This window comes from Oncorhynchus tshawytscha, linkage group LG04 (genome assembly GCF_018296145.1).
Source record: "Oncorhynchus tshawytscha isolate Ot180627B linkage group LG04, Otsh_v2.0, whole genome shotgun sequence".
Lineage (NCBI taxonomy): Eukaryota > Metazoa > Chordata > Actinopteri > Salmoniformes > Salmonidae > Oncorhynchus > Oncorhynchus tshawytscha.
In genome coordinates, this window is record NC_056432.1 from 39,158,522 (window position 1) to 39,184,657 (window position 26,136).

The 26,136-nt window shown below is 45.1% G+C and overlaps 1 protein-coding gene across 2 annotated transcripts in view; it reads left to right on the top strand.

Annotated features, from left to right (window-relative positions):
- The first annotated feature begins 6,006 nt into the window (after positions 1 to 6,006).
- Positions 6,007 to 26,136, top strand: part of LOC112249514 (tenascin-like) — a 49,337-nt gene continuing 29,207 nt past the window's right edge. For both annotated transcript variants that reach the window (XM_042320711.1, XM_042320712.1), the window contains exons 1-6: positions 6,007 to 6,304; positions 18,840 to 19,423; positions 19,771 to 20,991; positions 21,513 to 21,776; positions 22,449 to 22,564; positions 24,252 to 24,405. In XM_042320711.1, coding sequence (XP_042176645.1) covers positions 18,937 to 19,423; positions 19,771 to 20,991; positions 21,513 to 21,776; positions 22,449 to 22,564; positions 24,252 to 24,405 — 2,242 coding nt within the window. In that variant the 5' untranslated portion in view covers positions 6,007 to 6,304; positions 18,840 to 18,936. The remainder of the gene's footprint in view (positions 6,305 to 18,839; positions 19,424 to 19,770; positions 20,992 to 21,512; positions 21,777 to 22,448; positions 22,565 to 24,251; positions 24,406 to 26,136) is intronic.

The window sequence follows — 26,136 nt, forward strand, 5'->3', positions numbered from 1 at the left end:
CTCCACACACCCCTCCCCTTCTTCTTGTTTCAACATTTTTATATTATACTCAAGAAACATTATCTTAACACAAATTTTAGAAGCTTTTCACGGACAGCCACAACTTAATCAGCTAGGACTATTGCCACACGCTCTGCCCAAATTGTGGGCCTCCCAAATAGACATAGGCCTACAAACTTGGGATTTGAAACAATCCACAGCTATTTTTTTTAAAGAAGCTAATTATCCTTTGTCATGCTGTCTTTAGACTGGAGTAATTATATCATTTTGGCAAAACATCAATTCAGTTTAGGGGAAGCCAGCATCCGAACAATGCACTGTGCAATCGCCAACTTTCCTTTCCAATTCACAAGAGGCTGAAACCAGAGATCTGTATATAATGACGAGATGTTCATGTCTCCGCCCTAACAATAGGAGTTGTTGTCCCAAAGTCGGGAAGGCAAGCTACAAGCTTAGGTCTGCATAATATGACCATGAAAACACATTGCACGTATTCTGGACAGATTTTTGGCAAGAGTGAAACCTCTTGCTCGCTCTCTGCTGAATCTATCACTGGAGAAAGCATCCGAGCGAGCCAAACAGCGCCCATCTGTCTTACTATACAGTACCAGTCAAAAGTTTGGACACACCTACTCATTCAAGGGTTTTTCTTTTTCTCAAAACTATGAAATAACACATATAAAATCATGTAGGAACCACAAAAGGGTTAAACAAATCAAAATATATTTTCTATTTGAGATTCTTCAAAGTAGCTACCCTTTGCCTTGATGACAGCTTTGCACACTCTTGGCATTCTCTCAACCAGCCTCACAGGGTACACTTTTGTGGTTCCTACGTGATTCCATATGTGTTATTTCATAGTTTTGATGACTTCACGATTATTCTACAATGTAGAAAATAGTCAAAATAAAGAAAAACCCTTGAATGAGTAGGTGTGTCCAAACTTTTGACCTGTACTCTATGTAGCACATGTATGTATCTGATCCTGTCTGGCCAGAAAGAGTATGTCATGCCATACTCTTTTCATCCAGATACATGATCTACACATACTACCGACCGCTGTCTGGCTCACACGGACGCTTTATCTGAGATTGATGCGTCTTTCTTTAGGCGCTCATCTCGGTCAAATAAATTTGAAATATTTCTATATTTTATTTGGATGGGCAAGGAGGTACGGTAGGACCCCCTTAGGCCCGCCCATAACGTCGGCCCCGACACAGTCACACACACACATCCCTCTGCACCCTGCTCCTCATCTGCGGCTTTTTTGAGTTTATGAATGTGCCAACATCTAGCCTGTTTAGGCATATTAAAACACGTCCGTGTTATCCGATCCAATACGACTATCAACGGTCAGTCTACGGAGTACGATAACGAATTAGAGTAGCCCGTGGCCAGGTCGGCACACCCCTACTGTAGACACAGTGCCAACTGTGGCAACACAAAAGGTGGGAGGTCCTTGCTTACTGGGGTCACACAGAGGCTGTAAACTCACAAGGTCCTGTCATTGTGTTGGGAAATGTACAGGTGTTTTATAAAGCTGATCACAACTAAGTGTGTGTGCGCTTGTGCGGCCCACAGCATCAGACCTCCAGGCTTCCAACAATGCAGATAAGACGATACTCAATATCGACGTTTGACAGGGGCTCTCTGTTTGAACAAGTACTTTCCTTGTGTGTTGATCATCCCATTTCTTCACACGTAGGAATGCTCATGAATAAGTATTGTCTAATTGGTTCCATTTGTGTATTTCCGTCATTTCTGCGGTATTTGCTTTTGCCAAATGTCCATCGTTCATAGAGATTGAAGAGCCATTGAACAGTGAAAGAGGAAGAAAGGATCCTCTGTCCTCCAGCTCACGGTGTGGCTCTGCTTGAGCCTATCCTGGAGCCATGTCTCTTCGCTCCCTGGGTTATGAATTATGGATTCCTTCTAATAGGCAGTTTCTCCCTTGTTTAACTTACTGCAGCCACGGGCTTATTGTGCTGATGTCTGATTTTAATGGCACACTCACTTCACCCAAGCTGAGCACTCTCCACTTACAGATCCACTAGCACATCCCTTGCCTCCCAACGCTGTGTTATTGTCTCACTACTGCATTAAGCAGCATGGGTTCCTGTAGACTGGAGGATCTACAGGACTTCTCAGCTCCTTGCTACTCTTGCTACTGTCCAGGTTGACCTTCCCTGAGGATTTAACCCACACCATGCCAGCTAGCGGCTAGTGCATAATAGATGAAGGACAGACATCGGGAGGGAGGCAAAGTGACCAGGTCCCATTATTACCTGGGAATTCAATTTTAATGAGGTAAACAGGTTTTTCCAGGTCATCTGCACCTTCAGTGGGTGATGTGTCTGCCCCATCAGCTGCCTTATTGCTGCCTGCCTGTCTCCACTACAGTACCTCCCTGCTTGACACACAGAATTGCTGCAGGGGCTCCATCTTATAATTAGGTCTCACTGTCATTGACAGAAAGTGTCTCACTTCCCGCCGAGTCCTTTTCCTCGCCTTCAAGTCGAGTGCCACCAATTATACAGTGGCAAGAAGACCTTATTAAATATGCTCCAGGCAACCCTTGCCTTAGTTTTTCTTCTCACTCTAGCCAGATGATGTTTTCTGTCAGCTAACATTAGACGGAAGGCTAGCTAGCTGCTCCACCACAAATGAGTGACTAGAGCGATGTATTGATTTCATTCTAATTTGCTGCTTAGAAAGAAACAATTCCTTTGGCTGGCTTGTGTACTAGCAAGTTATTCAATGTCGATCTGGAGAGAGATGTACTAGCTGGCCATTTTCATGCTGTGGTCATGGCTAAAAAGGATCCAGCTTTTGTCAAATGAAAACCCAGATTTGACTTTTGTGGCAGGTTAGGAGAATTAACATAGCAGGTTCGGAGAATTAACATTAGCAGGTTAGGAGAATTAACATTAACAGGTTAGGAGAATTAACGTTAGCAGGTTAGGAAAATTAACGTTAGCAGGTTAGGAGAATTAACGTAGCAAGATCGGAGAATTAACGTAGCAGGTTAGGGGAATTAACATTAGCAGGTTAGGAGAATTAACGTAGCAAGTTCGGAGAATTAACATAGCAGGTTAGGAGAATTAATGTTAGCAGGTTAGGAGAATTAACGTAGCAGGTTAGGAGAATTAACGTAGCAGGTTAGGAGAATTAACGTTAGCAGGTTAGGAGAATTAACGTAGCAGGTTAGGAGAATTAACGTAGCAGGTTAAGAGAATTAACGTAGCAGGTTAGGAGAATTAACGTTAGCAGGTTAGGAGAATTAACGTAGCAGGTTAGGAGAGTTAACGTAGCAGGTTAGGAGAGTTAACGTAGCAGGTTAGGAGAATTAACGTTAGCAGGTTAGGAGAATTAACGTAGCAGGTTAGGAGAATTAACATAGCAGGTTCGGAGAATTAACATTAGCAGGTTAGGAGAATTAACGTTAGCAGGTTAGGAGAATTAACGTTAGCAGGTTAGGAGAGTTAACGTAGCAAGATCGGAGAATTAACGTAGCAGGTTAGGAGAATCAACATTAGCAGGTTAGGAGAATTAACGTAGCAAGTTCGGAGAATTAACATAGCAGGTTAGGAGAATTAACGTTAGCAGGTTAGGAGAATTAACGTAGCAGGTTAGGAGAATTAGCGTAGCAGGTTAGGAGAATTAACGTTAGCAGGTTAGGAGAATTAACGTTAGCAGGTTAGGAGAATTAACATAGCAGGTTCGGAGAATTAACGTAGCAGGTTAGGAGAATTAACGTAGCAGGTTAGGAGAGTTAACGTAGCAGGTTAGGAGAATTAACGTAGCAGGTTAGGAGAATTAACGTAGCAGGTTAGGAGAATTAACATAGCAGGTTAGGAGAATTAAAGTAGCAGTGATAAACATCAGACATGTACAGGACAGTACATTTAAATGACAATCTAAATCGGAACATCCTTCTGCACTTAATGAAAAAAAAACGTGTCTCCCTTGAGCGAGTGTCTGGTTCCGGATAGCTACGAGAATGGATGACAGGGAAGGATACGCTCGCACACACACACGTCAGCAGGGAAATCAAACTCTGCTCCATGCATTTTGTGAAAAGTCAGTAGACAGAGGTAGGAGTAGAAGCATGACAAAAAGGAGTAGTCAAGCTCCCACTGCAATTCCCTGCGAATCCTCCCTCTCCTCCCTGACTGCGCTGCGGTGAAAGAGAGAGAGAAGTGGAGAGTGCGACAGGAAGGTGAGAAGAGGAACAGATGGAGAGTCACAGTACGTGTTCCACAGGAACGTAGGGTCTCTCTGCGTGTACAGACATACTCATTTAAAACAGGTGCTATACTTAGACATGGCTCCACAGCTTCTTTTCATCCTATAGTTAATGACGGCGTTGATTATAACCTAAGCACTGATTGTTAACACAACTATACATCTATAGACTAGATCCTCTTTCCCTTTTACCCTCAGGGGAGCCAAAGCAAAATGAATCAGGCCACTTGAGTCATGGAATATGCTTTATTACCCAACGGCCAAGCTACATACAGTATGTGCCATTGTGTTTTGTATGGGATTAGGGGGATATTTTCTATCTGACTGGTCACTGGCTCTCAATAACACGGAGGGGATCATGTCCCCTGCTGAGAAAGCCTCTCTCTCTGTCTCCCCTCACCACACACCGCTACGTCCCTTGTCTCACACACCAGGCATACTTATCACTGTTCATGCATCCCAAACGGCGCCCTATTGCCTATATAGTGCACTTATTTTGAACAGAGACATATGGGCCCTGCTCAAAAGTAGTGCACGCCATACACACAGTGTTATTCAGCCATAGAGAGGAAGGAAGACATGGAAAGTGTTTCCATTTTCAGATTGTTTTATACAGAGAACATCCAGAAACTGGCACCATTAGAATATGCCACATTTTGACAAGGTTTTTTTCTGTCACAGCAGCTCTATTTCATGATATATTGAGGAGAAGGAAGCTAATGGGGGTTGATAAAAATGTTTGTCAAAGGGTTTCTTGAAACGTTCCACAAGGTAAGCCCCCCCCCCCCAACCCCCCCATGCACCACGGCCATTATCAGCACCATAGCCTTTGTAGCTCCCGATTAGTCTGCAGGCCGGGTCACTCCATTCTCCATGCTGGATCCTCTGGCTCTTATGAAATATCTTTGATGCACATCCCCTTTTGAAGTCCCTGGGAATTAGGGGACACTGCCTGGGAGCAGTATGGCTTTGGCTTTGGCTGGGTCCTGCCTCGTCCTCGTTGGTTGTTCCTGTGTTTATTTGAAGTGGGGCTGTCTGTTTACACTAAATGCTCAGTGCAGCACAGCTCACGGCTGGTAATTGCTACCAGCATCCACCGGGTTCTGCTCTACTGGCGTACTTGTAGTGGACCCTAAAGAAGGAAGTGTTACATTCACCCCAGACCTGGGTGTAGACCAGAGGGATGGAGGTCCCTGTGGGTCCTGGTCAAAAGTAGTGCACTATAAAGGGAATAGGGTGGCATTTGGGACGCAAGCTGTATCTAAACACACACTAATCAAGGGCTGTGTGGTTGGTGGAGCACTGTAGGGAGAGCAGGCTCGCTCTGTATGATGTCATGTACGAGGTTTCAGTCTCCTGGTATACTTGGGGAAGGTGGTCGGTGAGAAGGGATAAGAGGACAAAGATCTGATTGGCATCATCATAATCATCATTACCATCACCACCACCATTATTATCATCCTCATAAAGCAGAGGCAGTCACTAGCTGCATTTCTCTTCCATATTCAAGTCTAAAATTGTATATTAATGTGGCCCTGCATTCACTCATTTTTTCCCATTGGCTGCCTTACTTTGTGGCTAATATGCCCCCCTTCGTCTACTTCGTCTACTCCGTCCCTTTCTCTCCCTCCCTCTCTGTACCGTGAGCGAGCAGGAGCCAGCCTTGAGGCATCCCGTTTCAACTCCTCAGCTTCCCGTAAGAGGGGTGGGGGGGGGGTATTTAAGAGCGCTAGGTAGGAGTGGGGTCTGACCGCAGAGTCTACTGTTTAAGAGAAAGGGAATTCTCCCTCCGTCTCTCTTTCACTCAGTCCCTAGATCTCCTGGCTGCTCTCTCTCTCTCTCTCTCTCTCTCTCTCTCTCTCTCTCACTGGCTACAGCATCAGCAGGCTGGCTCTCTAGGTGGCAGGAATAGAGTGACTGAGAGAAAGAGAGGAAAATGACATAACTGTCATTGCTTTAGAAGGCAAAGACAGACCCACAAGAACATTTGTTTTATTTGAGCCCAACTCTACTACATTGATTTAGCTCCAGTGGAGAGATTCTGTGAATTCAGTAGAAGGTAAGCTGCTCCTGTCTTTACCTGGCTGCAACACTTTGATGCTCTGTTCGAAATAGAATGAGTGCTGATGTCTAGGTTTTGTGTAATCAGATCATTTAAGACTATTGTTAGTGTGACTGTGGATTTGTATTTGTATTCATATTAGAGAAGTATCAAATTGGAAAATACAATCAATTTCATGATTTTGGTTTCTAAATCTTCACAGGAAATGATGTATTTATTGCAAAATATGTAGATATCAATGCATATTCTATAGATACATCAGAGAAATTGCTGTTTATTGTCATAGCAACATATTTTGAAATAGTAAACTGTGGATTGTAATTAGATAGATTTCATCAATCGAAGTGGGATCTTTTATTGTTTACCTTCATTATTATTTAACAAGCAGACACTTCTGAGACCAGCTAGGTTTTGTTCCATCATTACCATTACAGTAAATTGACTTTATATGTTCAAAGGTGCCCATTACAGTTTATGAAGGATGTTGTTCACCACATTTTTGACATGCTTCTACTATTTAGCTCTTACCTAATCTCCTCCACCATCCGGCTCTCTCTCTCTAGAGCCTGAGGATGAGGTTAGCTCTTACCTGAACAGAGGAAAATGTGTAAATTGAGGGATCCAAGACATCAGCTAACTACTGAATAATTCTGCAAGGTGTTGTGTTCAGTTGCGGTCGGCTCGGGTTGTGTTAGGAGTACAGATAGGGGTATGGTTGTTTCCGTGGGTGCTGCCTGCTGCAGCCTGCCAGATCTGAGTCTGTCCAGCCCTCTGTAAATCTAGTAAATGTGTGCCAGCAGACAGCGGGCTTCTGTAGCCCGGAAGACAGACAGATGCTGTGCATTTGAGTTGCTCTCTCTACTCTCTCTACTCTCGCCCTGTTCTCTCTACTCTCTCTGCTCTCTCTGCTCTCTTTGCTTTCTCTGCTCTCTCCCTGTTCTCTCTGCTATCTTTACTCTTTCTGCTCTCTCTACTCTATCTACTCTTTCTCCTCTCTCCAGGTTCTCTCACTGTACGGTCGGTATGCAGTACTAGCTGGCAGCTCCGCCGACTCCCTCCCTACCTCTAGCCTATAGCAATGTACTGTTCACGCTGTTCAGCATGTGTGTGTGTGTGTGTGTGCACGTGGTCCTCACTCCTCACAGATGTCAAATATATCAGCACGCTCAGAGAGAAAAATTAGGGATGTAAGGAGCTTATTGGGGGGGTTGTCGATAACGTCCCACAAAGAGATTACACCCCTGTGACTGTGATGACTGAGAGTGGAGGAGAGGATGGGTATGGAGTTGTGTGTGTGCGTGTGTGCGTGTGTGTGTGTGTCTGTGTGTGTGGAGATATTTGTGTGGTGTGCTCTGTGTATTTTGAGGCGCTGTGTGTGTGTATATATATGGAGATGTGGGGTGCAGTGAAGGAGGAGACTCCCAGGATACCAGGGTTGTGTCTGTTGGATGGTAATTGCGAAATTAGGGGGAGATACAATGTAATACTTACACCTCATCTAATCTTTTAAACATTGTTGGGTAAATAACGGTTGAAACAGGCTCAACCCATGCAACACAATGATATTCAGTACCTAATTGGCCGATATTGAACTTTTTCCACACACGATTCCAATGCTTGTGGGATTATTTTTGACATGAGTTATCTTGGTTTATTTGTGTGGGTTTTATTCTATCGCCGTGAGCTAAGACATATGACGCTTCAATGTAGGTTTTCCTCTGTCAACCACTTTCTCATATACTTGACGTGTGTACAGCCAGTGTCAGATTGGTGGCGTTTGAGTGCCGACTGCTTGCCTGCGGTGGTTGCTCAGGCTTGGGGTAGGAATGTTTTATGACCCTATTGCCATGTGCAGAGGGAGGATCCATTGACAGTGACACCTAGTGCCAGAGATGAGTGGGGAAATGTCCTTTGTTTGGACAGCTGTATCCTCTAACACCCCACGCTTGATAATCAACGCACTTGGAGAAATGAACTGTTTTTACACGTGTATTCATAATGACCTGAAGAGGTCTGTCTGTACACGCCCACGAGGAGAGGGAAGGATAGCAAATGAGTTGAATTTGGATGATTCTCAGGACCAAATGGTGATTTTTTTTTTTTGCTGGACCAAACAACTGCAACCCCCCACCCCCACCCCCTTCCCTTCCGTCTCTCTCTCTCTCTCTCTCTCTCTCCCTCTCTCACTCTGTGTCTCTTTGCACAGTCATTGCTCTCACTGACCGTATGACATAATTACATTTCTGCATATGTCTCATTGATTGAATTGAATGATGTTAAGTAATTGACTAGATAATGACCTGCTGCGGTTCATTTAGACTATTCCAAGCTGGTAAATGTGTGTTGGTATTTCTGATAAGGAAGTCGTGCATATCACCTTGTATATCCCAGCCGCTGGCAGTAGGGCATGTCTGTCTGCCAGATGTTAGCTACAACACAGAGATTTAATCAGATCCTAGTACCTGGGAACACATAGCCCACAATGTGGAGCTTGACTGCAAGACCAAAACCTTTCTGGAGTGAAGAAGTAATTGTTTGTGCTTGTAGTAGTTTGAGTTCCTGTGACTCATGAAATCCCACCATTGACAATGAATGAATACCATCAATCTACCTCTTTGAGAGGACCTATTTGCTTCATGTACACACAGACTAAGCCTTCGATCCAGTAAATTGACCTCTGTAGTATCATGCTTTGTATTTGTGCTTTGTTTTCATGTTATATTTGCTGAACACATTTGAGAGTGACACATACGCATGTATTAAGCCTTATAAAAGGCCTCTTTCCTATGTCACTCCCAGAATTGGCCCCTGATGGTGACGGCCCCTCTGAGACAAAAAGCTCCTGACAGATGAGTCATCACCACGGGAACAAAGACACAAAGATTCTCTCAAAAGAATCCAATGTCTTAAAGTGCAGAAATCGCAGATGGTTTTTAATGCTCCTCTGATGCTAATGTGTGAGCTGAGTAGAGGGGAAGCACTGGCAGCCGGTTTGTGCGTCCCACATGACACCCTATTCCCTAAATAGTGCACTACTGTTGACCAGAGCCCTGGGACACAGCCTGCCTGTGTTCCGGGGCCTCTGTGTTACCAACATAGTCACTGCATTGGAGGCGTCCAAGAGATGAACACATGTGGCTAATAACACGGCTGTGACTCTTTGCCTTCACCAGTGACCCCACATATTGGAATGCACCCACCATAGCATAATGGTCCCGGGGTGGGGTTATATAGCTCATACAAGTGTGTGGATGGAAGGTAGTGCTTCCCATTAGGACACGCGACACACTTTCAGCCCTTATCGACATGCCGACAAGGACAACCAGATGTCCTCATATCACAGCCAACATTCCTGCCTCGATTTCCGAGTGGGAAAACCTCTCCTTCCTGTTAGAGAATAGGGTGGGAGAAAGTCATAAAGCCTGTCAATGCTGTGAAGAATCTCCCTCTTTTCAGTCCTGAAAAGATAAGTCTACAGTACTTTGGATGTCCTTGAATAACCTGAACATCCCTTTGATTAATTTGCAAGTGAATGAAGAGAGCATCATTTTGATTACTCTAGACCTTTTCATCAAGTTGTCTGCTGTACATTGTTAACACATTTGCCATATTGGAAATACTGGACTGCTGCCAGTGCAGCTTGCGAGGGAGGAACTAGGACCAAGGACAGAGGAAGTTGTCCTTTCCTCTGTCTGAATGTACTACTAACAGTGCAACGTCAGGGAGCAGCACCACGAGACGCACCCCAGACGACATGGTGCTCCCTCTCCAGGAAAAGGGAATTCTCTGTCCACAGTTGATAGATAGTTTCCTCTCCCATGTAAACATGAACACCCAGATTGTTCTTGCCTTGTGTCTACCACAGTCCAGGAAGTAGAAGGTTATTGGTCTATAAAGCCACTAAAGAGCCTAGCTGAGGTATCTTCTGTCTTCATGTCTGTGAAGGAATTGGATCATGCTGTCCGATTTTTTTTCCCTTCACTCGTGTGTGATCCTAGTGTCACTTTTGTATGTGTAGGCATTAAGTAATAAATCACTCTCTAGAGGTAACTATTATGAAGCCCACACAGCTCCTAGCTCTCTTGTTATAGTACTGCAATCAGATCTCGGTCGAGTTCGTCTTGCAGCTAGATTTGGTGACCTGAGACGGAAGGTGTCGGTTACTTGGAAAGTTTATCACCTAGCCTCAATAAGATACCTTTTCACCACATTACGACATAGTTGGAATACAGTTCAACACAAGCAGATTTGATTGGAATTGCTCAAACTAAGGGAAAGGAAGTGGGATAAATGAATGGAGGGTTAGGTTGTTAAGACCGTCTAGAAAAATGAGTGATTAGATGTTCTGTAAAGGCAGCAGATGAGGTTAGACTAATAAACAGGAGGTCAACAGTCCTCAACATGTAAAAAAGAGCTCATGAACAATGACTAGTATCTATCCTCTCCAGCTGGACTGGGCTATAATAGCAGCGTGAGACGGACCTACTGTACTTTGGGCCATGAAGCAGTGAAGAATATTGATGGGCTCACTGTCCAGAGATGAGCGAAATCTTGACATCATAAAATGGAATTGAGTCTTCAGATATCTGCCAAGGCATTCCCCTCCCATGTGCATTCACAGTATCACACTTTGTCTTTGTATCTCAATGTCAGATTTGGAAATGGCTTTTCTGTTAAATGAATGTGTGTTTATTTTTGTAACAGTCAGATAAGGTAGGAGGGCTCCAGGGCAACCTTGTGGTTCCGTCAGGGTGATACTGTTCACCCTTGGCAAAGTGATCTCACTGCAGTGTATTGGCTTCGTCCCAAATGGCACCCTATTCCCTATATAGTGCAGTGCTTTTGACCGGGCCCCATAGGGCTCTAGTCAAAGTAGTGGACTATATAGGGAATAGGGTGCCATTTAGGACGTAGAACAGTGCTGCGAGATAAGTGTTTGTGCTGGTATCACAGTCCTCCACCCCCGGCCTGTCTTATCAGACGTGAACACTCCAACCCCCCACTCCCGCGCTATGTGTGCCATCAGATACACCAGGGTCATGGAGGACCAATAACATGGGCCTTAATTTATATGAAACCAAACCAATTCATCCCAAGAAAAAAAAACAGACCATATTTCGATTTAATATTCATTTTGTGTAATTTTATGCTTTTCCCATAAGAGGGAAATTGATAAGCTATATGCCAAGAGGGGAAGTAATCAAAACATTGCAACACATAATTGATTTCATATTCTCGCTTCTTGGAGTGTTTTCCCCTTAGTTTTGAAAGCCAGCATATTAAAAGAGAGTCGCCTACAATTTAAAGTTTCTTAAAGTTAATCTTTTGGGATTTAATTGCATTTCTGCAATTATTCAACTAAAGTTGTCACCATGTAAATTTACACAATACGGAAATACTGTGACTTGTCCAACAGCCAGACATGATAACCAGCCAGGGTCCGTTTCTGTGTTGTGACCCACCAGGCCTTTCATCTGTACAAATGGAAGTGTATTGTGTGTTTATTATGACTGCTCAAAACAATCCAATCAGCGAACCCAAACCTGACCTGCCACGACCGACTTCCCTTTTATTAAGGGTGTCCAGGCCAGACAAAATAAACGGCTAAGGGGCGTCGGCGTCCAGTCATCCACTAGCAGACTAGACTAAGAGGGCTTGTTTGGAGGCAGTGGACTGTGTTACAGGGTGCGTTCCAAATGGCACCCTATTCCCTATGTAGTACACTACTTTTGACCAACTCCAATCGGGCTCTGTTTAAAACTAGAGCACTACATAGGGAATTGGGTGCCATTTGAGGCTCCTATAGGGTTGTAGGTCATGAGCACAGTCAGTCCCGTCAGTTAGCCTCATCCCTCTAAGGCAAGTGGGGGCAAAGTACGGCACTTTAATCCAGCACGCAAGACATTTACAAAAAAAGAAAGAAAAACAAATGTTATACCTTTTTTCTCCCAATTTCATGGTAACCAATTGGTAGTTATAGTCTTGTCCCACCGCTGCAACTCCCGTACGGACTCGGGAGAGGCGGTCGAGAGCTTTTTGACACAATGCCCACTCAACCCGGAAGCCAACTGCACCAATGTGTCGGAAGAAACACCGTACACCTGGCAACCGTGTCAGCGTGCATGTGCCTGGCCCGCCACAGGAGTCTCTAGAGCGCGATGGGACAAGGACATCTCGGCCTGCCAAACCCTCTCCTAACCCGGACGATGCTGGGCCAATTGTGCGTCGCATGGGTCTCCCAGTCACTGTCAGCTATGACACCGCCTGGGATCGAACCCAGGTCTGCGATGCAGTGCCTTAGACCACTACACCCCTTGGGAAGCCCTGGTCCCCCAAAAAATGCGTCCCTCCGTTGAATTTCAAAATCTCGAGTGAAAAAGTTTGCCCAGCCCTGCTCTACAGTATGTGGTGCCTTCCTCCCCTCCCTTTGGACAGATAAGATGAGATTGATTGACTGCTTCATCCTCTGTGTTATCAAATATTAATTCCTGGGGCATCCTGAACCCTGTGCAATATCAGCACAGGTCGTGCACTGTATGATAGGTTGAGACAGAGAGGACAGAGTCTTCCATTGTTGCAAGGTGATAACTTTAAAAACCCATTTTGAGGAGCAGCAACATCGCAACAGAGGACTGAATTTTACAATCGATCCCATGTCTCTCTCTTTGCAGTCAATCCATGTTATGAGTTGTCCTGGAAATACATTTTTGTGTTTGATGATTATAACTCGCAGCCATAGTGCTGTCCTCAGCTACTCTCTCGCTCTCTCTTGCTCTCTCGCTCTCTCTCTCGCTCTCTCTCTCTCTCTTGCTCTCTCTCTCTCTCTCTCGCTCTCTCTCTCTCTGATTGTGACCTTGGTGGTGATTGAAACAAATCAATACTTTAACTGCTCCAGAAGAGGACATAAGTAGAACCCCTTTCAACTTGCAGGCGTTTCATTATGATTTATGTACATATAAATCATTTCAATATCAGCCAGTAGGACTGCCTTATTGAGGAGCTTCTCTTCAGAGATGAATCTTGACATGTGATGAGAGAGTTACTTATTAGCCGATTTATTCTTGCCTTTGCAATGAATGGATGCTCTTAGTGTGGCAGTGTGGCATGTTTCATTTTTGTTTGACGGAGCAACATTTCCTGGTCATTGAGCCTGGTCCATCCACCCAGACATTTTGTATGGCGTCTCTCAAGGTGAAAAGATCCTCCAGACAATAACTTTTCATTCATCTCCTCACGAGCGACCCAGATTAAGGAATAGTGTGTGTGGCAAAGAAGGAAAGCTCGTTGTTGTCATGGGTGACCTACAAAACTAGGCAAGCTTGATGATTTCTACAGAAATGAGAAGAAAAGCATGCTTTTCCACATTCCCCTGTTTAACATACTGGTGATGTGTAGTCTGGGGGAGTTGGTCGGTTGAAGAAGTCATTGAATATTTACAGTTTTTACACATCAAGTGGGCCAATCTGCTTCAATATTCAGTTTGTTTGTTGTGGAGTTTATCTTACTGATACTAGATAGTAGTACGCTCCAGCCATGTGAATGCTTCCCATATACTCCATCCCACAGGCGTATCTTCTATTTATCATTAGCAAACTATCATGATCTGTATTAGCTTGCATTTAAGTCATAAAACACATGCCTGCTGTGCAGAAGGATGGTTGCCTTCCTTCCTGCTCTATCGATAGCCAGCATCTTTCACCAAACGGGCTACACAGTGACAGCCTGCACTGTGCATGGTGAACAGTGGTGTTTTCTGGTGATTTATCTTGGCTGCACCATATGGCACAGTGGGTATTAGTAAAGGTAGACTACAGTGATGATTAAGTTTGCCAGCATGGGGGCCAGGCTGGGCTGAGTTTGAAAGAAATCCTGGCTTCTGCATAGGACGTCTGAAATCCTTGACGGGATTGAATTCAAAATTCAAAACTTCCAGTGTCTGCAAGGCCGGCCCTGGGCATATTTTGTTTTGGAACTCAGTCAGGGTCTCAACTTACTTTCTCTCTGTCCCATGGCAAAACGAGAGTAGAATTGCATGAAATTAGTTATAAAATTTCTAAATGTTCTGTCCTTCCCATAGCAAAATGGGGGGAGGGGGCTCCCAACCAAATCTCACCTAGGGCCCCCAACCAAATCTCACCTAGGGCCCCCAAAAGGATAGGGCCGGCCCTGAGTGTCTGAAAGACGGGAGAAGGAAAGAAAAAAAGACATGGTACCACTGGAAAAACAATCATTGACAAAATATTTCTGTGTTTATTTCCCCTGAAACTAGAGGTGAACGTGAGAAATGGTAGCAGCGATGCTAAGCGATTGAACATTTACAGTGCAAATCTTAACACAAGTCAAAACTTGGGCCTATTCCCTATATAGTGCACTTCTTTTGACCTGAGGCCCTGGTCAAAAGTAGCACACTATAAAGGGAATAGAGTGCCATTTGGAATGAAATCTAATATTGGTATACACCACTGTAGCTTATATGGATTTAAATGGGCTGTAGAAGTGTCCGGGTTTTCCCTCTTGCTAACTCCCTATATTCCACCCTGATCCTCTTCCTTCTGCTTTGTGTTAAATAAGTGCATTCACTTGATTTACTGAAGGATTAAGATCCTCCAAGACTCCAAATGCAACACACAGCGGAGAGACGAAAGGAGTATTTATCAGAGAAAGAAAGAACGTTTGGTACTGTAATGGTAAGGGGGGGGGGGGGGGGATCTTCGCTTACATTGTTTGGAGATGGATAACACAGCGCCGTGGTTTTTACATGACACTAATGAGAAAGTCAGGAAGGTACCGTATGGGAAGGAGATGTACCGAACCTGCCCGTTTCCATCACAGCTGTCGCGTTGTATTTTTTATACGGTGTGATTCTACTCGCATGACAACTGTGGATGGAAACGTGGTTTATACAGAGGAAATAACACCACGTTACAAACAGAGTAGGCTTTAATCTCCGCAGGGTCTCAATTCTGTCTCGTACAGTCTCTTCTTTTCCATGCAACAGGAAGAAGCATGCCTATTGTATTCACACCCACATGGCAAAACCGTTCGTCAGTTTGATATGGATTTCTAGATTCTCGTCATGTAGATTTGTGCAGGATCATCCTGATTTGATCAGTCAAAATCATGTCAATTTAGTTAGCACTGTCACACTTGACACTATTTCTTATTACTGTGATCCCCATCACCGATACTGTATGATCAGAGACCAATGCTGACTTCATTGTTTTGCGATTTACTGTGTCTCATTCATTTATCTAACCAATCCAAACGTTTGCATACGTATGTTGGGGGAAACCTTGTTCTATAATCTATGACAGGGCCTCTGTTGCCTCAGAGGAACGGTACATACAGCAAAGTTTTAAATTAGAATTGGTTTTGAATTAGAAGCTTAGGAAGAAAGGACTTTGTTTGAAACCATTCCCAGCTATCCTCTGTGTGTGGTGGATATAAAACTGAAGTGTTGCCGGCTCAGCAGCACTCTTACAATACTGGGCTAATTTAGATCACTTGCACTAAATATGTGTGCCAGCCAACAGGTTCTTGTTCCCCTGGTAAAATCCCCCACACATTGGCCACATGGAAGCCAACTGGCTTTGTTGCCGTCTGAGAAGCTAACAATAGAGTAAAATAAAAGTGAGAGAATTAGAAAGTAGCAGCAGTCAAATTGTGTCAAGTCCGAGTGAGTGTGCCAGCAACCAACTGCATTAGCATAGTGCCATGGCCACAGGGGTCGGCTGACGGAAGTCCAGGAGGGGAGGTTGTTTTCTCTGTTCCCATGGTGGGAAAAAGGCTAGAACTGTCTGGTGTATTTCAATGATCATCTAATAATAACCGTTGCAGCATATCAAATTATGGTTGCAAGTAGTTGATATATTAGACTACTGTCTATGGATATTTGAGAAATACACGTTTGGTTCCTTTCCACTTGTTTCGCCAAAGCCACAGATTTGCTAAATAATGCCTCGCACAAAGACTAGTTTGCTCTCTCAGAGAGGGTTGGTTCCCTAAGTGTTCCATGTGGAGAGAAGCCAGCCAGCCTCCAAAGTGAGAAAGCCAACCATCCGCCCAGAACTAAAACCCTAGCAGCAACTCAAAGCAATTTTCTGGCTATTTTGTTGATTTAATCCCTGGTTTGCGATGCTCAGGCACAGCGGAGCAAGTGTGTGTGGTGTGTGTGTGTGTGTGTGTGTGTGTGCCTGCATGTATGCCTGTGAGGTGGGGAGTAGCTTTTTCATGCCCCCGAGGGCCCAGATCTCAGCGCTCCCATCAGCAGGCTACATTAGTGCTCTTACTGTGCGTCCATCACGGAGGCACTCATCCCTGTCTGTCTAATCAGGGGCTGGCTGCTGAAGCTGAGATCAGCCGTGGGATCCCGTTCGCTCTATCCCTGGGACTGGAGCTCATCTGTCAGACAGCCTAATCACACGTCAGCGCAGGTTCAGGAGACTGAGCAGAGAGCAGCAGAGCAGTGGCTCCTCACATCACAGGAGCTACTGCTCATGACCTCCCTGTGCCAGTGGCTGTCTTGGCTGTCAGGCTCCCGCTCTCTGTGTGTAGAGAAGATTTATGATTCGCTGCACACCGTTAGTATATTCTGTGTCACTCTGACCCTGTCTGCGGCAAGGCGGTAACCCCCTTTTCATCACCCCACGATAATGGAACTCCCTCCATTATATATCCATTGCTGAGTCCGAAAGGGCACCCTATTCCCTATACAGTGCACTACTTTTGACCAGGTCAGAAGAAGTGCACTATACAGGGAATAGGGTGCCCTTTGGGACGTACCCGTATGGAACATGTCTAGGGGCTCATGTCTAGTTAATGTTGAATTGGTGTTGAGTCGCAACAATTGTCTCTTTTTGGAACATATGGAGAACATTTTATTTTGACTGCTGAAAGCAATCCTACTTTTAGAGCAACCTGTGTATCTGTTCTTACTGAAGGTGAGAAACACCAAAAAGATGGTGGCAGCGTAGCCTAGTGGTTAGAGCGTTGGACTAATAACCGAAAGGTTGCAAGTTCCAATCCATGAGCTGACACAGTACAAATCTGTCGTTCTGCCCCTGAACAAGGCAGTTAACCCACTGTTCCTAGGCCGTCATTGAATATAAGAATTTGTTCTTAACTGACTTGCCTAGTTAAATAAAATAAAAATAAAAAGTTACTGTGTAATTAGCTAGGGGGAAACACCTCTTTTTTGAAGGCAGGAAATCCATTGTTAAATGTGTATTTACCCTCCCCCTTATACTGACCAATAATGAGAAGGTAAAAAAACATGTTGAATTGTATGTCACTCTTAACTTACACAAAGTTACTTAATAGTTACTTAATTCCTGATTGTTCAGCATTGTCTTTACAAACCCCTTCCATATGTCCAGATTTGTTCCGTTGTTGATAAAGAACATGTAATGTACGCTCCACGTTCAAGCTCTGTTGCCCACAGAGGGGCATATTTTCACTAACATGTATTTTTTATGTAACAACAAGATCAAAGGACAGACCACAAGGTTTTACTGCCAGCCTCCAAACCATAACTCAATCTCAGCACATTTTCCAGCAGACCGTTACTCTTAAAAGAAGCAACATGTCTCGGGAGCCTAGAGAAACAGCCCAGTAACTTTTGGTGTGGAAAGAATCATGTTACCAAATTGAACTGAATGTTCGTCTGGAGAGCATCCCAAATGGCACCCTATTCCCTTTACAGCCCAGGGCTCTGGTCAAAAGTAATGCACTATAAAGGGAATAGGGTGCCATTTGGGATGCAAGCCCTGAACACTCGGCCAACCCTGCGCGGTGTGCTGCAAGGCTAGCCGGAACCCTGCAGATGGTCTCCCCCTCACCGGTTTTAATCTGTCAGCTTGGGTTGTGGTCTGGGGCGTCGGGAAGGGGAGGGAGAAGGTTAGTTCCATTTTCCCCACATGCAGGTGTTGCCTGCTGTTCATGGCAGCCTGTCATGAGAAACCCGGACAGAGAATAAAATCCCGCAGCACTCAAGGTCACAACTCGCCACCCCTGCAGTAATTGCCCCTGCAGTGTTGGTCCTCAGAGAAAATGTCTGTCTCCTCCACTGTGAGCAGGGGGGTTGAGATGGGGTGCAGGCAGGCAAGGAGATAACTAGGCAGAAAGGCAGGGCAGACAGACAGGCAGACAGACAGGCAGCAACAGGATCATGTATTGGAGGAGGTATTCTGTTAAATGAGACTGTGGAATGTTAATTGCTTTTAGTAGGATACTTTGACATTTCACTGTAGCCACATGATCTGAAGTGAATCAGGCTGTTGTGTGTTGGTCCCTGCCAGATCCATACTGGCTAGTAAGGGCAAACTAGAAATGTCAAGATGAACAATGAGTTTCATAACTTGAGAATTGAGAGTGGGTTGAGATTGTGCATTCAATATTTTATAAATAAATAAAGTAGCTACTGTTCTCCAATCTTTCTCCGATTATTTTCCCTACTCTCTCTTACATACTGTACAGTTTATCTGAACCTTCGGCTTCGATTCACACTAGGCTTTCTTTTTTTCTTTGATTCTAGGATACAAGGGCATCTTCGCCATCTCACAGATAGAACGACTCCATTCTCCTGACAGATCACAAGCTCTCCCAGCTGGACTTGACAGGACCTGGTCATCATGGTGATGAAAGGCCTACTCCTAGGCTGTGTGACCGTGACCGTGTTGCTCCAGCTCTCCAGCGCTGGCCTGGTCAAGAAGATCATCCGCCACCGCAGAGAGACCCTGAGAGACCCCTCTGAGAACATGACCCTGCCCCACCCTGACCAGCCAGTGGTCTTCAACCACATCTACAACATCAACGTCCCCTCCAGCTCCCTGTGTTCCGTAGACGTGGAGAGCCCCGGAGGAACCGAGATCAAGCCCAAAGGAAGTCCAGTCCAGTCGGACATGCAGACCACAGAGCACCTGGAGCACACGGTGGACGGGGAGAACCAGATCGTGTTCACCCACCGCATCAACATTCCCAAGCAGGCGTGCGGCTGTGACAACCCCATGCACGACATGAAGGACATCCTGAGCAGGTTGGAGATGCTGGAGTCTGAGCTGTCCAGCCTCAGAGAACAGTGTGGCAGTGGAGCCAGCTGCTGTGGAGCTCAGATTACAGGTACAGTATAGCACAGTTGGTCTACAGACACTCTAGGCCAGTGTTTCCCAATCTTGGTCCTGACACACCTGATTCAATGAAAGGTTTGATAATGAGTTGATTAATTGAATAACATATGTTAGTGCTATGACAAAAACAAAAGGACCAGGATGTGGAAACACTGCTCTCGGGGCAGTTAGTTGTAGTTTCGATTTAGATAACATTTTTAGATTGGTCTTAATTCTTCTAAAGATCAATAACCCCTATTCAGACTTGCCTTTGTCTTTTTGCATAATATTTGTGGTAGGACTTTTACTATTATAATCACCTAAATTGAATTTTGTGTTAATCCCTCCATGTTTCCTCAGGTGAGGTGGCCACCAAGCCTTACTGCAACGGCCGTGGTAACTTCAGCACTGAGACCTGCAGCTGTGTGTGTGAGCCCGGCTGGAAGGGACCCAACTGCACCGAGTCTGAGTGCCCCAACTTCTGCCAGGACCAGGGGCGCTGCATCGACGGCAAGTGTGTCTGCTTCGAGGGCTTCTATGGAGATGACTGCAGTATGGAGCTGTGTCAGGTGGACTGTGGGGACAACGGGGAGTGCATCGACGCCATGTGTATCTGTGAGGAAGGCTTCACAGGGAACGACTGCTCCCAGACCAACTGCCTGAACAACTGCCTGGGGCGTGGCCGCTGCGTGGACGATGAGTGTGTGTGTGACGAGCCGTGGACGGGCTATGACTGCTCCGAGCTCATCTGTCCCAACGACTGCTACGACCGCGGCCGCTGCGTCAACGGAACCTGCTTCTGCGAAGAGGGCTTTACAGGAGTGGACTGTGGGGAGCCTATCTGCCCCAGCAACTGTAACAACCGAGGGGTGTGCGTCAACGGCCAGTGTGTGTGTCACTCCGGCTATAGCGGGGAAGACTGCTCCAAGCTCACCTGCCCCAACGATTGTACTGAGAGAGGCCACTGTTTCAACGGGAGGTGCATCTGCGACCCAGGCTTCGAGGGAGTGGACTGTTCCATTTTGTCCTGCCCAGACAACTGCAGCAACAGAGGCCAGTGTGTCAATGGAGAGTGTGTCTGCAATGCAGGATTTGAGGGCGAGGACTGTTCTGAAATCTCCTGCCCTATGAAGTGTCTGAACCAAGGGAGCTGTGTGAACGGAGAGTGTGTGTGCAATAAAGGCTTTGCGGGGGATGACTGCAGCATCAAGACCTGCCCCAAAGACTGCCTGGGACACGGCGAGTGTGTTGATGGCAAGTGTGTGTGCTTTGTGGGCTTCACAGGCATAGAATGCAGCGAGCTGACTTGTCCCAACAACTGTCTGAACCGTGGCCACTGTGTCAATGGCCAGTGTGTGTGCAACCAGGGCTTTGCTGGGGAGGACTGCAATGAGAAGACGTGTCCCAATAACTGCCTGGAGAGGGGTTACTGCGTGGACGGGAAGTGTGTGTGCTTCGAGGGATTCCAGGGCCTGGACTGTTCTCTGCTGACCTGTCCAGGAGACTGCGAGGACCAGGGGAAATGTATGAACGGAGTGTGTCTGTGTAACGAAGGCTTCATCGGAGAAGACTGCTCTGAGGGTAAGAGACACAGGTTGCGTCCCAAATGGCACCCTATTCCCTTTATAGTGCACTATGTTCAGGGATATAAAAAACTTAAGCAAAAATACTTGAAAGTACTACTTAAGTCATTTTTGGGGTATCTGTACTTTACTATTTATATTTTTGAAAACTTTTTCTTTTACTCCACTACATTACTCCATACATTTTCCCTGACACCCAAAAGTACCTGTTACATTTTGAATGCTTAACAGGACAGGAAAATTGTCAAATTCACACACTTATCAAGAGAACATCCATGGTCATCACTACTGCCTCTGATTTGGCGGACTCATTAAACACAAATGCTTAATTTGTAAATGAGTGTTGGAGTGTGCCCAACTATCTGTAAATAAAATTTTAAAAAGAAAATCGTGCCGTCTGGTTTGCATTCATAAGGAATATTCCTTATGAGCTTCCATGATATAAACAACAAAAAACAATTATCACTTCTAAAAAGATGAATATGTCCCCCAACATGTTGTTGTTTTGTGTCTCTCCAGTGTCTCCACCCAAGGACCTGACAGTGCTAGAGGTCACCCCGGAGACAGTGGACCTCTCCTGGGTTAACGAGATGCAGGTGTCAGAGTACCTGGTCACCTATGTGCCAACCGGCCTTGGGGGCCTGGAGCTGGACATGCGTGTGCCTGGGGACAAGAAGACTGCCACCATCAGTGAGCTGGAGCCTGGTGTGGAGTACCTGATCAGTGTCTTCGCTGTTCTCAACAACAAGAGGAGTGTCCCTGTCAGTGCCAGGGTGGCAACACGTAAGTCAGGAGTAGCGTAACTTTGACCCAGGATGCTGACCTTGGGTCAGTTTAGCATTTTTCCCACTAATGGTTAAGGTTAGGATTTGGGTAGGGGAAGCCGTTCCTAGATCTGTACCGAGGATAAAAATTCACCCCGGAGCCACCAGGCACCTCTGCGGTGCCCACTTTCGGACATTCTCTATCTCAGCAGGCACTCATGATAAGGCTGACTAGAGACTGTCCTAATATGGACACTGTACAACCTTAACCATTGATGCCTGACTCCTATGGGTAATGCAAAAAAATGCCATTCATTAAGGGCAGTCAATAAAAATCCAATGTAACTTTTAATATCAACAAATTGATTACAGGGCTAATGTGAAAATCTGTTGCCAATGTAATTTCATTCAATCACTCATTTGTACCTGGGATGGTGCAGTTTTTCAATGTTGCCCTTGATCTACCCGTCATTGGAACCAGCTGCCCGTGAGTCCATGTCTGGGTCTCAATGGCGCCCTATTCCTTATAGTGGACTACCTTGACCAGAGCCCATAGGGCTGGCTCTGGTCTAATCAGTGTACTGTATAGGGAATAGGGTGCCATTTGAGATGTAGCCATGTACTGGGTGTCCTGAGGGTTAAGTAAACAGAACATCAAATATGGTCTTATTTGTCCGTCTCATCCCCTTAGATCTTCCTGCGCCTGAGGGTCTCAAGTTCACATCAGTGAGGGAGACTGCAGTGGAGGTTCAGTGGGACCCTTTGGACATCCCCTTTGATGGCTGGAACCTCATCTTCAGAAACACTGTGAGTTAGCAACAGTAGACCCCTCATCTTCAGAAACACTGTGAGTTAGCAACAGTAGACCCCTCATCTTCAGAAACACTGTGAGTTAGCAACAGTAGATCCCTCATCTTCAGAAACACTGTGAGTTAGCAACAGTAGACCCCTCATCTTCAGAAACACTGTGAGTTAGCAACAGTAGATCCCTCATCTTCAGAAACACTGTGAGTTAGCAACAGTAGATCCCTCATCTTCAGAAACACTGTGAGTTAGCAACAGTAGACCCCTCATCTTCAGAAACACTGTGAGTTAGCAACAGTAGATCCCTCATCTTCAGAAACACTGTGAGTTAGCAACAGTAGATCCCTCATCTTCAGAAACACTGTGAATTAGCAACAGTAGATCCCTCATCTTCAGAAACACTGTGAGTTAGCAACAGTAGATCCCTCATCTTCAGAAACACTGTGAGTTAGCAACAGTAGACCCCTCATCTTCAGAAACACTGTGAGTTAGCAACAGTAGATCCCTCATCTTCAGAAACACTGTGAGTTAGCAACAGTAGACCCCTCATCTTCAGAAACACTGTGAGTTAGCAACAGTAGATCCCTCATCTTCAGAAACACTGTGAGTTAGCAACAGTAGATCCCTCATCTTCAGAAACACTGTGAATTAGCAACAGTGGATCCCTCATCTTCAGAAACACTGTGAATTAGCAACAGTGGATCCCTCATCTTCAGGAACACTGTGAGCTAGCAACAGTAGACCATTCATCTTCAGAAACAGTGTGAGTGGGCAGCACGCCCCTCTCCTGTCTCCCATGGTGCATTGCATGTTGTTAATGGAGCTCTCTCTACCTATTCCACAAGGAGGAGGTTGAGATCTTCAGAAGCCCACAGCCTATCATTATCCCTGTTTCCCTGTTGAAGAAACCATATACGCCCCATAACAGGAAAGACACCCACTTCAAGCTTCAGTAATTGCCCTAGCTATGTGTCTGCGTCCCAAATGGCACATCATTCTCTATATAGTGCACTACTTTTGACCAGAGCCCTATAGGTCTATGGGTCCTGGTCAGAAGTAGTGCACTATATTGGGAATAGGGTGTAGGGTGCCATTTGAGAGGGAGATTATGCGAAACAGGGTTAGTATTTCATGGAAAATAGTTTAGCCGAGACAGTATCCAAAGACTGTTTTCTTTAAGTCTCTAAGTTTAAATGTGACTGAATGTTCTGCGAGGCTTCTATTGACAGCTCTAATGGCCATGTACTGCAGCCACGAGGCACAGAATGATTATTGTTTCTAAAAGCTTTTTTTCTTTTCAAGAGCCTATGAGAAATAGTCCTAGGACATGAAAGCCACAGTTAATTACATTCAGTTCCCCCCACACACCCTACTATAGTTCCACCATCACAGACTGGACCCCTGAGTATGATGTGACTGACCTATTCCCACACCAAGGGATTGTCCCAAATGGCTCCCTAATCTCTATATAGTGCACTACTTTTGACCTGAGCCCAGTTGGCAGTGGTCAAAAGTAGTGCACTGTAAAGTGAATAGGGTTTGGGAAGCTGCTCAAGCCTAAGCTTGCCTTTGAGGTGGGTAATGATAGATACACTCGATAGATAGGTACTTAATTAATCCCCAAGGGGAACTGTGCCATTATGAAACATGCCATATCATTTTAATGATTGGCGTTGTTTGGTGTCGGCAGAAAGAGGAGAACGGAGAGATTCTGAACTCCCTGGGCAGCCCTGACACCATGTTCGAGCAGTCTGGGCTGGGACCTGGTCAGGAGTACGAGGTCAAACTGGAGGTGGTGAAGAACAACACCAGCGGACCCCCGGCACGCAAAAACGTTTTCACAAGTGAGTGTATATCCATTTGTTTACAGGACAACAATTTACTCCTCCAGGCAAATAACTTGTACCTGAAAATAACTTGTACCTGAAAAATGTACCTGAATGTTGTGCCTGAGTAGATGGTAGCTTATAGGACGACCCCCCTCCAAGTACATCCACCTGGTCGCACTGTGATACCCAAGGTTTACAGAATCATATATACAGTAGGCCTTTGATTTAATGCCTCAAGGCTTGAATGTCTTATCTCTGAAGAAGCTTTGAATTAAATGTTCAGAATTCATTCAGAATTAGATTTTTTTTCATGCCTGCCAATGCTGGCTACACACAATTACAGGTAAATAACTAATTCAAAATATGGAGAGCTTCACACAGAGACCTGCCAGCATCAAGTCTACTGTAATCCTTGTATTCATGACATATTTGCATGGGAATAAGCCATAAACCCCCCTTACGCCATTCTGACCTCCTGCATACATTTTTAAATATGATTTCCATCAATACAGACAGACTCAGAAGCAGCTTTCAGCTGTCAAAGTTACACACAGAAACACATTGTCACATTGATCCAATAGATTTCTTGAATATCCCCTCTCCTGCAGCTCTGAGATTCTGTTCTAAATGCCACCTTATTTCCTATGTAGTGCGCTACTTTTGACCAGGGTCCTATGGGACTAGTAGTGTACTATGTAGGCAACAGGGTACAATTTAAGAGGATGCAGTCGGACAGTCGGTCCAAGGCATCCTGAAGTTCCAACGTTGAGTGATTAGCTCATTACTTTTCATATCATCGTCTTGATTTACTAGAGGCAGTAAAAAGCCATCACTACCCCTTGGAAGGTTTAACAGTTATGAGGAAATAATATCTCCATCAGGGTGCTGCTATCAAGGCTAATGGCTTGTATCAGTGAGAAGTACTTTGGGTTTTGGATCAATAGAACTACAGGTTTTGGGGTTGAAACTATACTCCAACTGCCAGCTTGGTTCCCACCAACCCTCTCACCAGCCAAGCTATTTTTAGGTGGCTCACCACCAACACATTCAATACTAGTAGTCTTCTGGAATGGTGTTTTATTATATATATATATATATATATATATATTATTATTATTTTAAAGATTTGTGGAACATTTCAGCACTGAAATGGGATCTGAACAGAGTGTGAGCTTTTGACGCTGCCCCAGAGAGTTCTGTAACAACCAATCAGAATAAGGCAATTTCAATATGCTCAAGAAAATGTTTCACAAGGTTCTCCACTAACCTTTATGGCCTCACCTCCATCCCAAAGCAAGGTCAGGCTCTCTCTGCTTATTTATGGTTTGAAAACAGCCCCCAATTTGCCAGAGTAAACGGAGCAAGGCAAGGAGAAGCCATTAGCTGACGTTCTCCTCTTATAGACCTCCTCTTTAAGATCGGATGGGTAGTTTATAAGTTAACACATTGACTGTCACTACTATAGGACTAGTTTTTACAACGTGTGTGAAGTCTATGGAGCTGTTGAACAATGGAACCTGAGCACCACACACACACACACACACACACACACACACACACACACACACACACACACACACACACACACACACACACACACACACACACACAGCAGCACAGGGATGGGGTTTCCTATATCTCCATGTCACTCAGGGCTTCTTTATGTCTGCCATTAACACACATTGACATACTGTAGTGGGATTTGCATTCTGGGGGTCTAATTGCATGGAGTGATCCCGTCCCCCC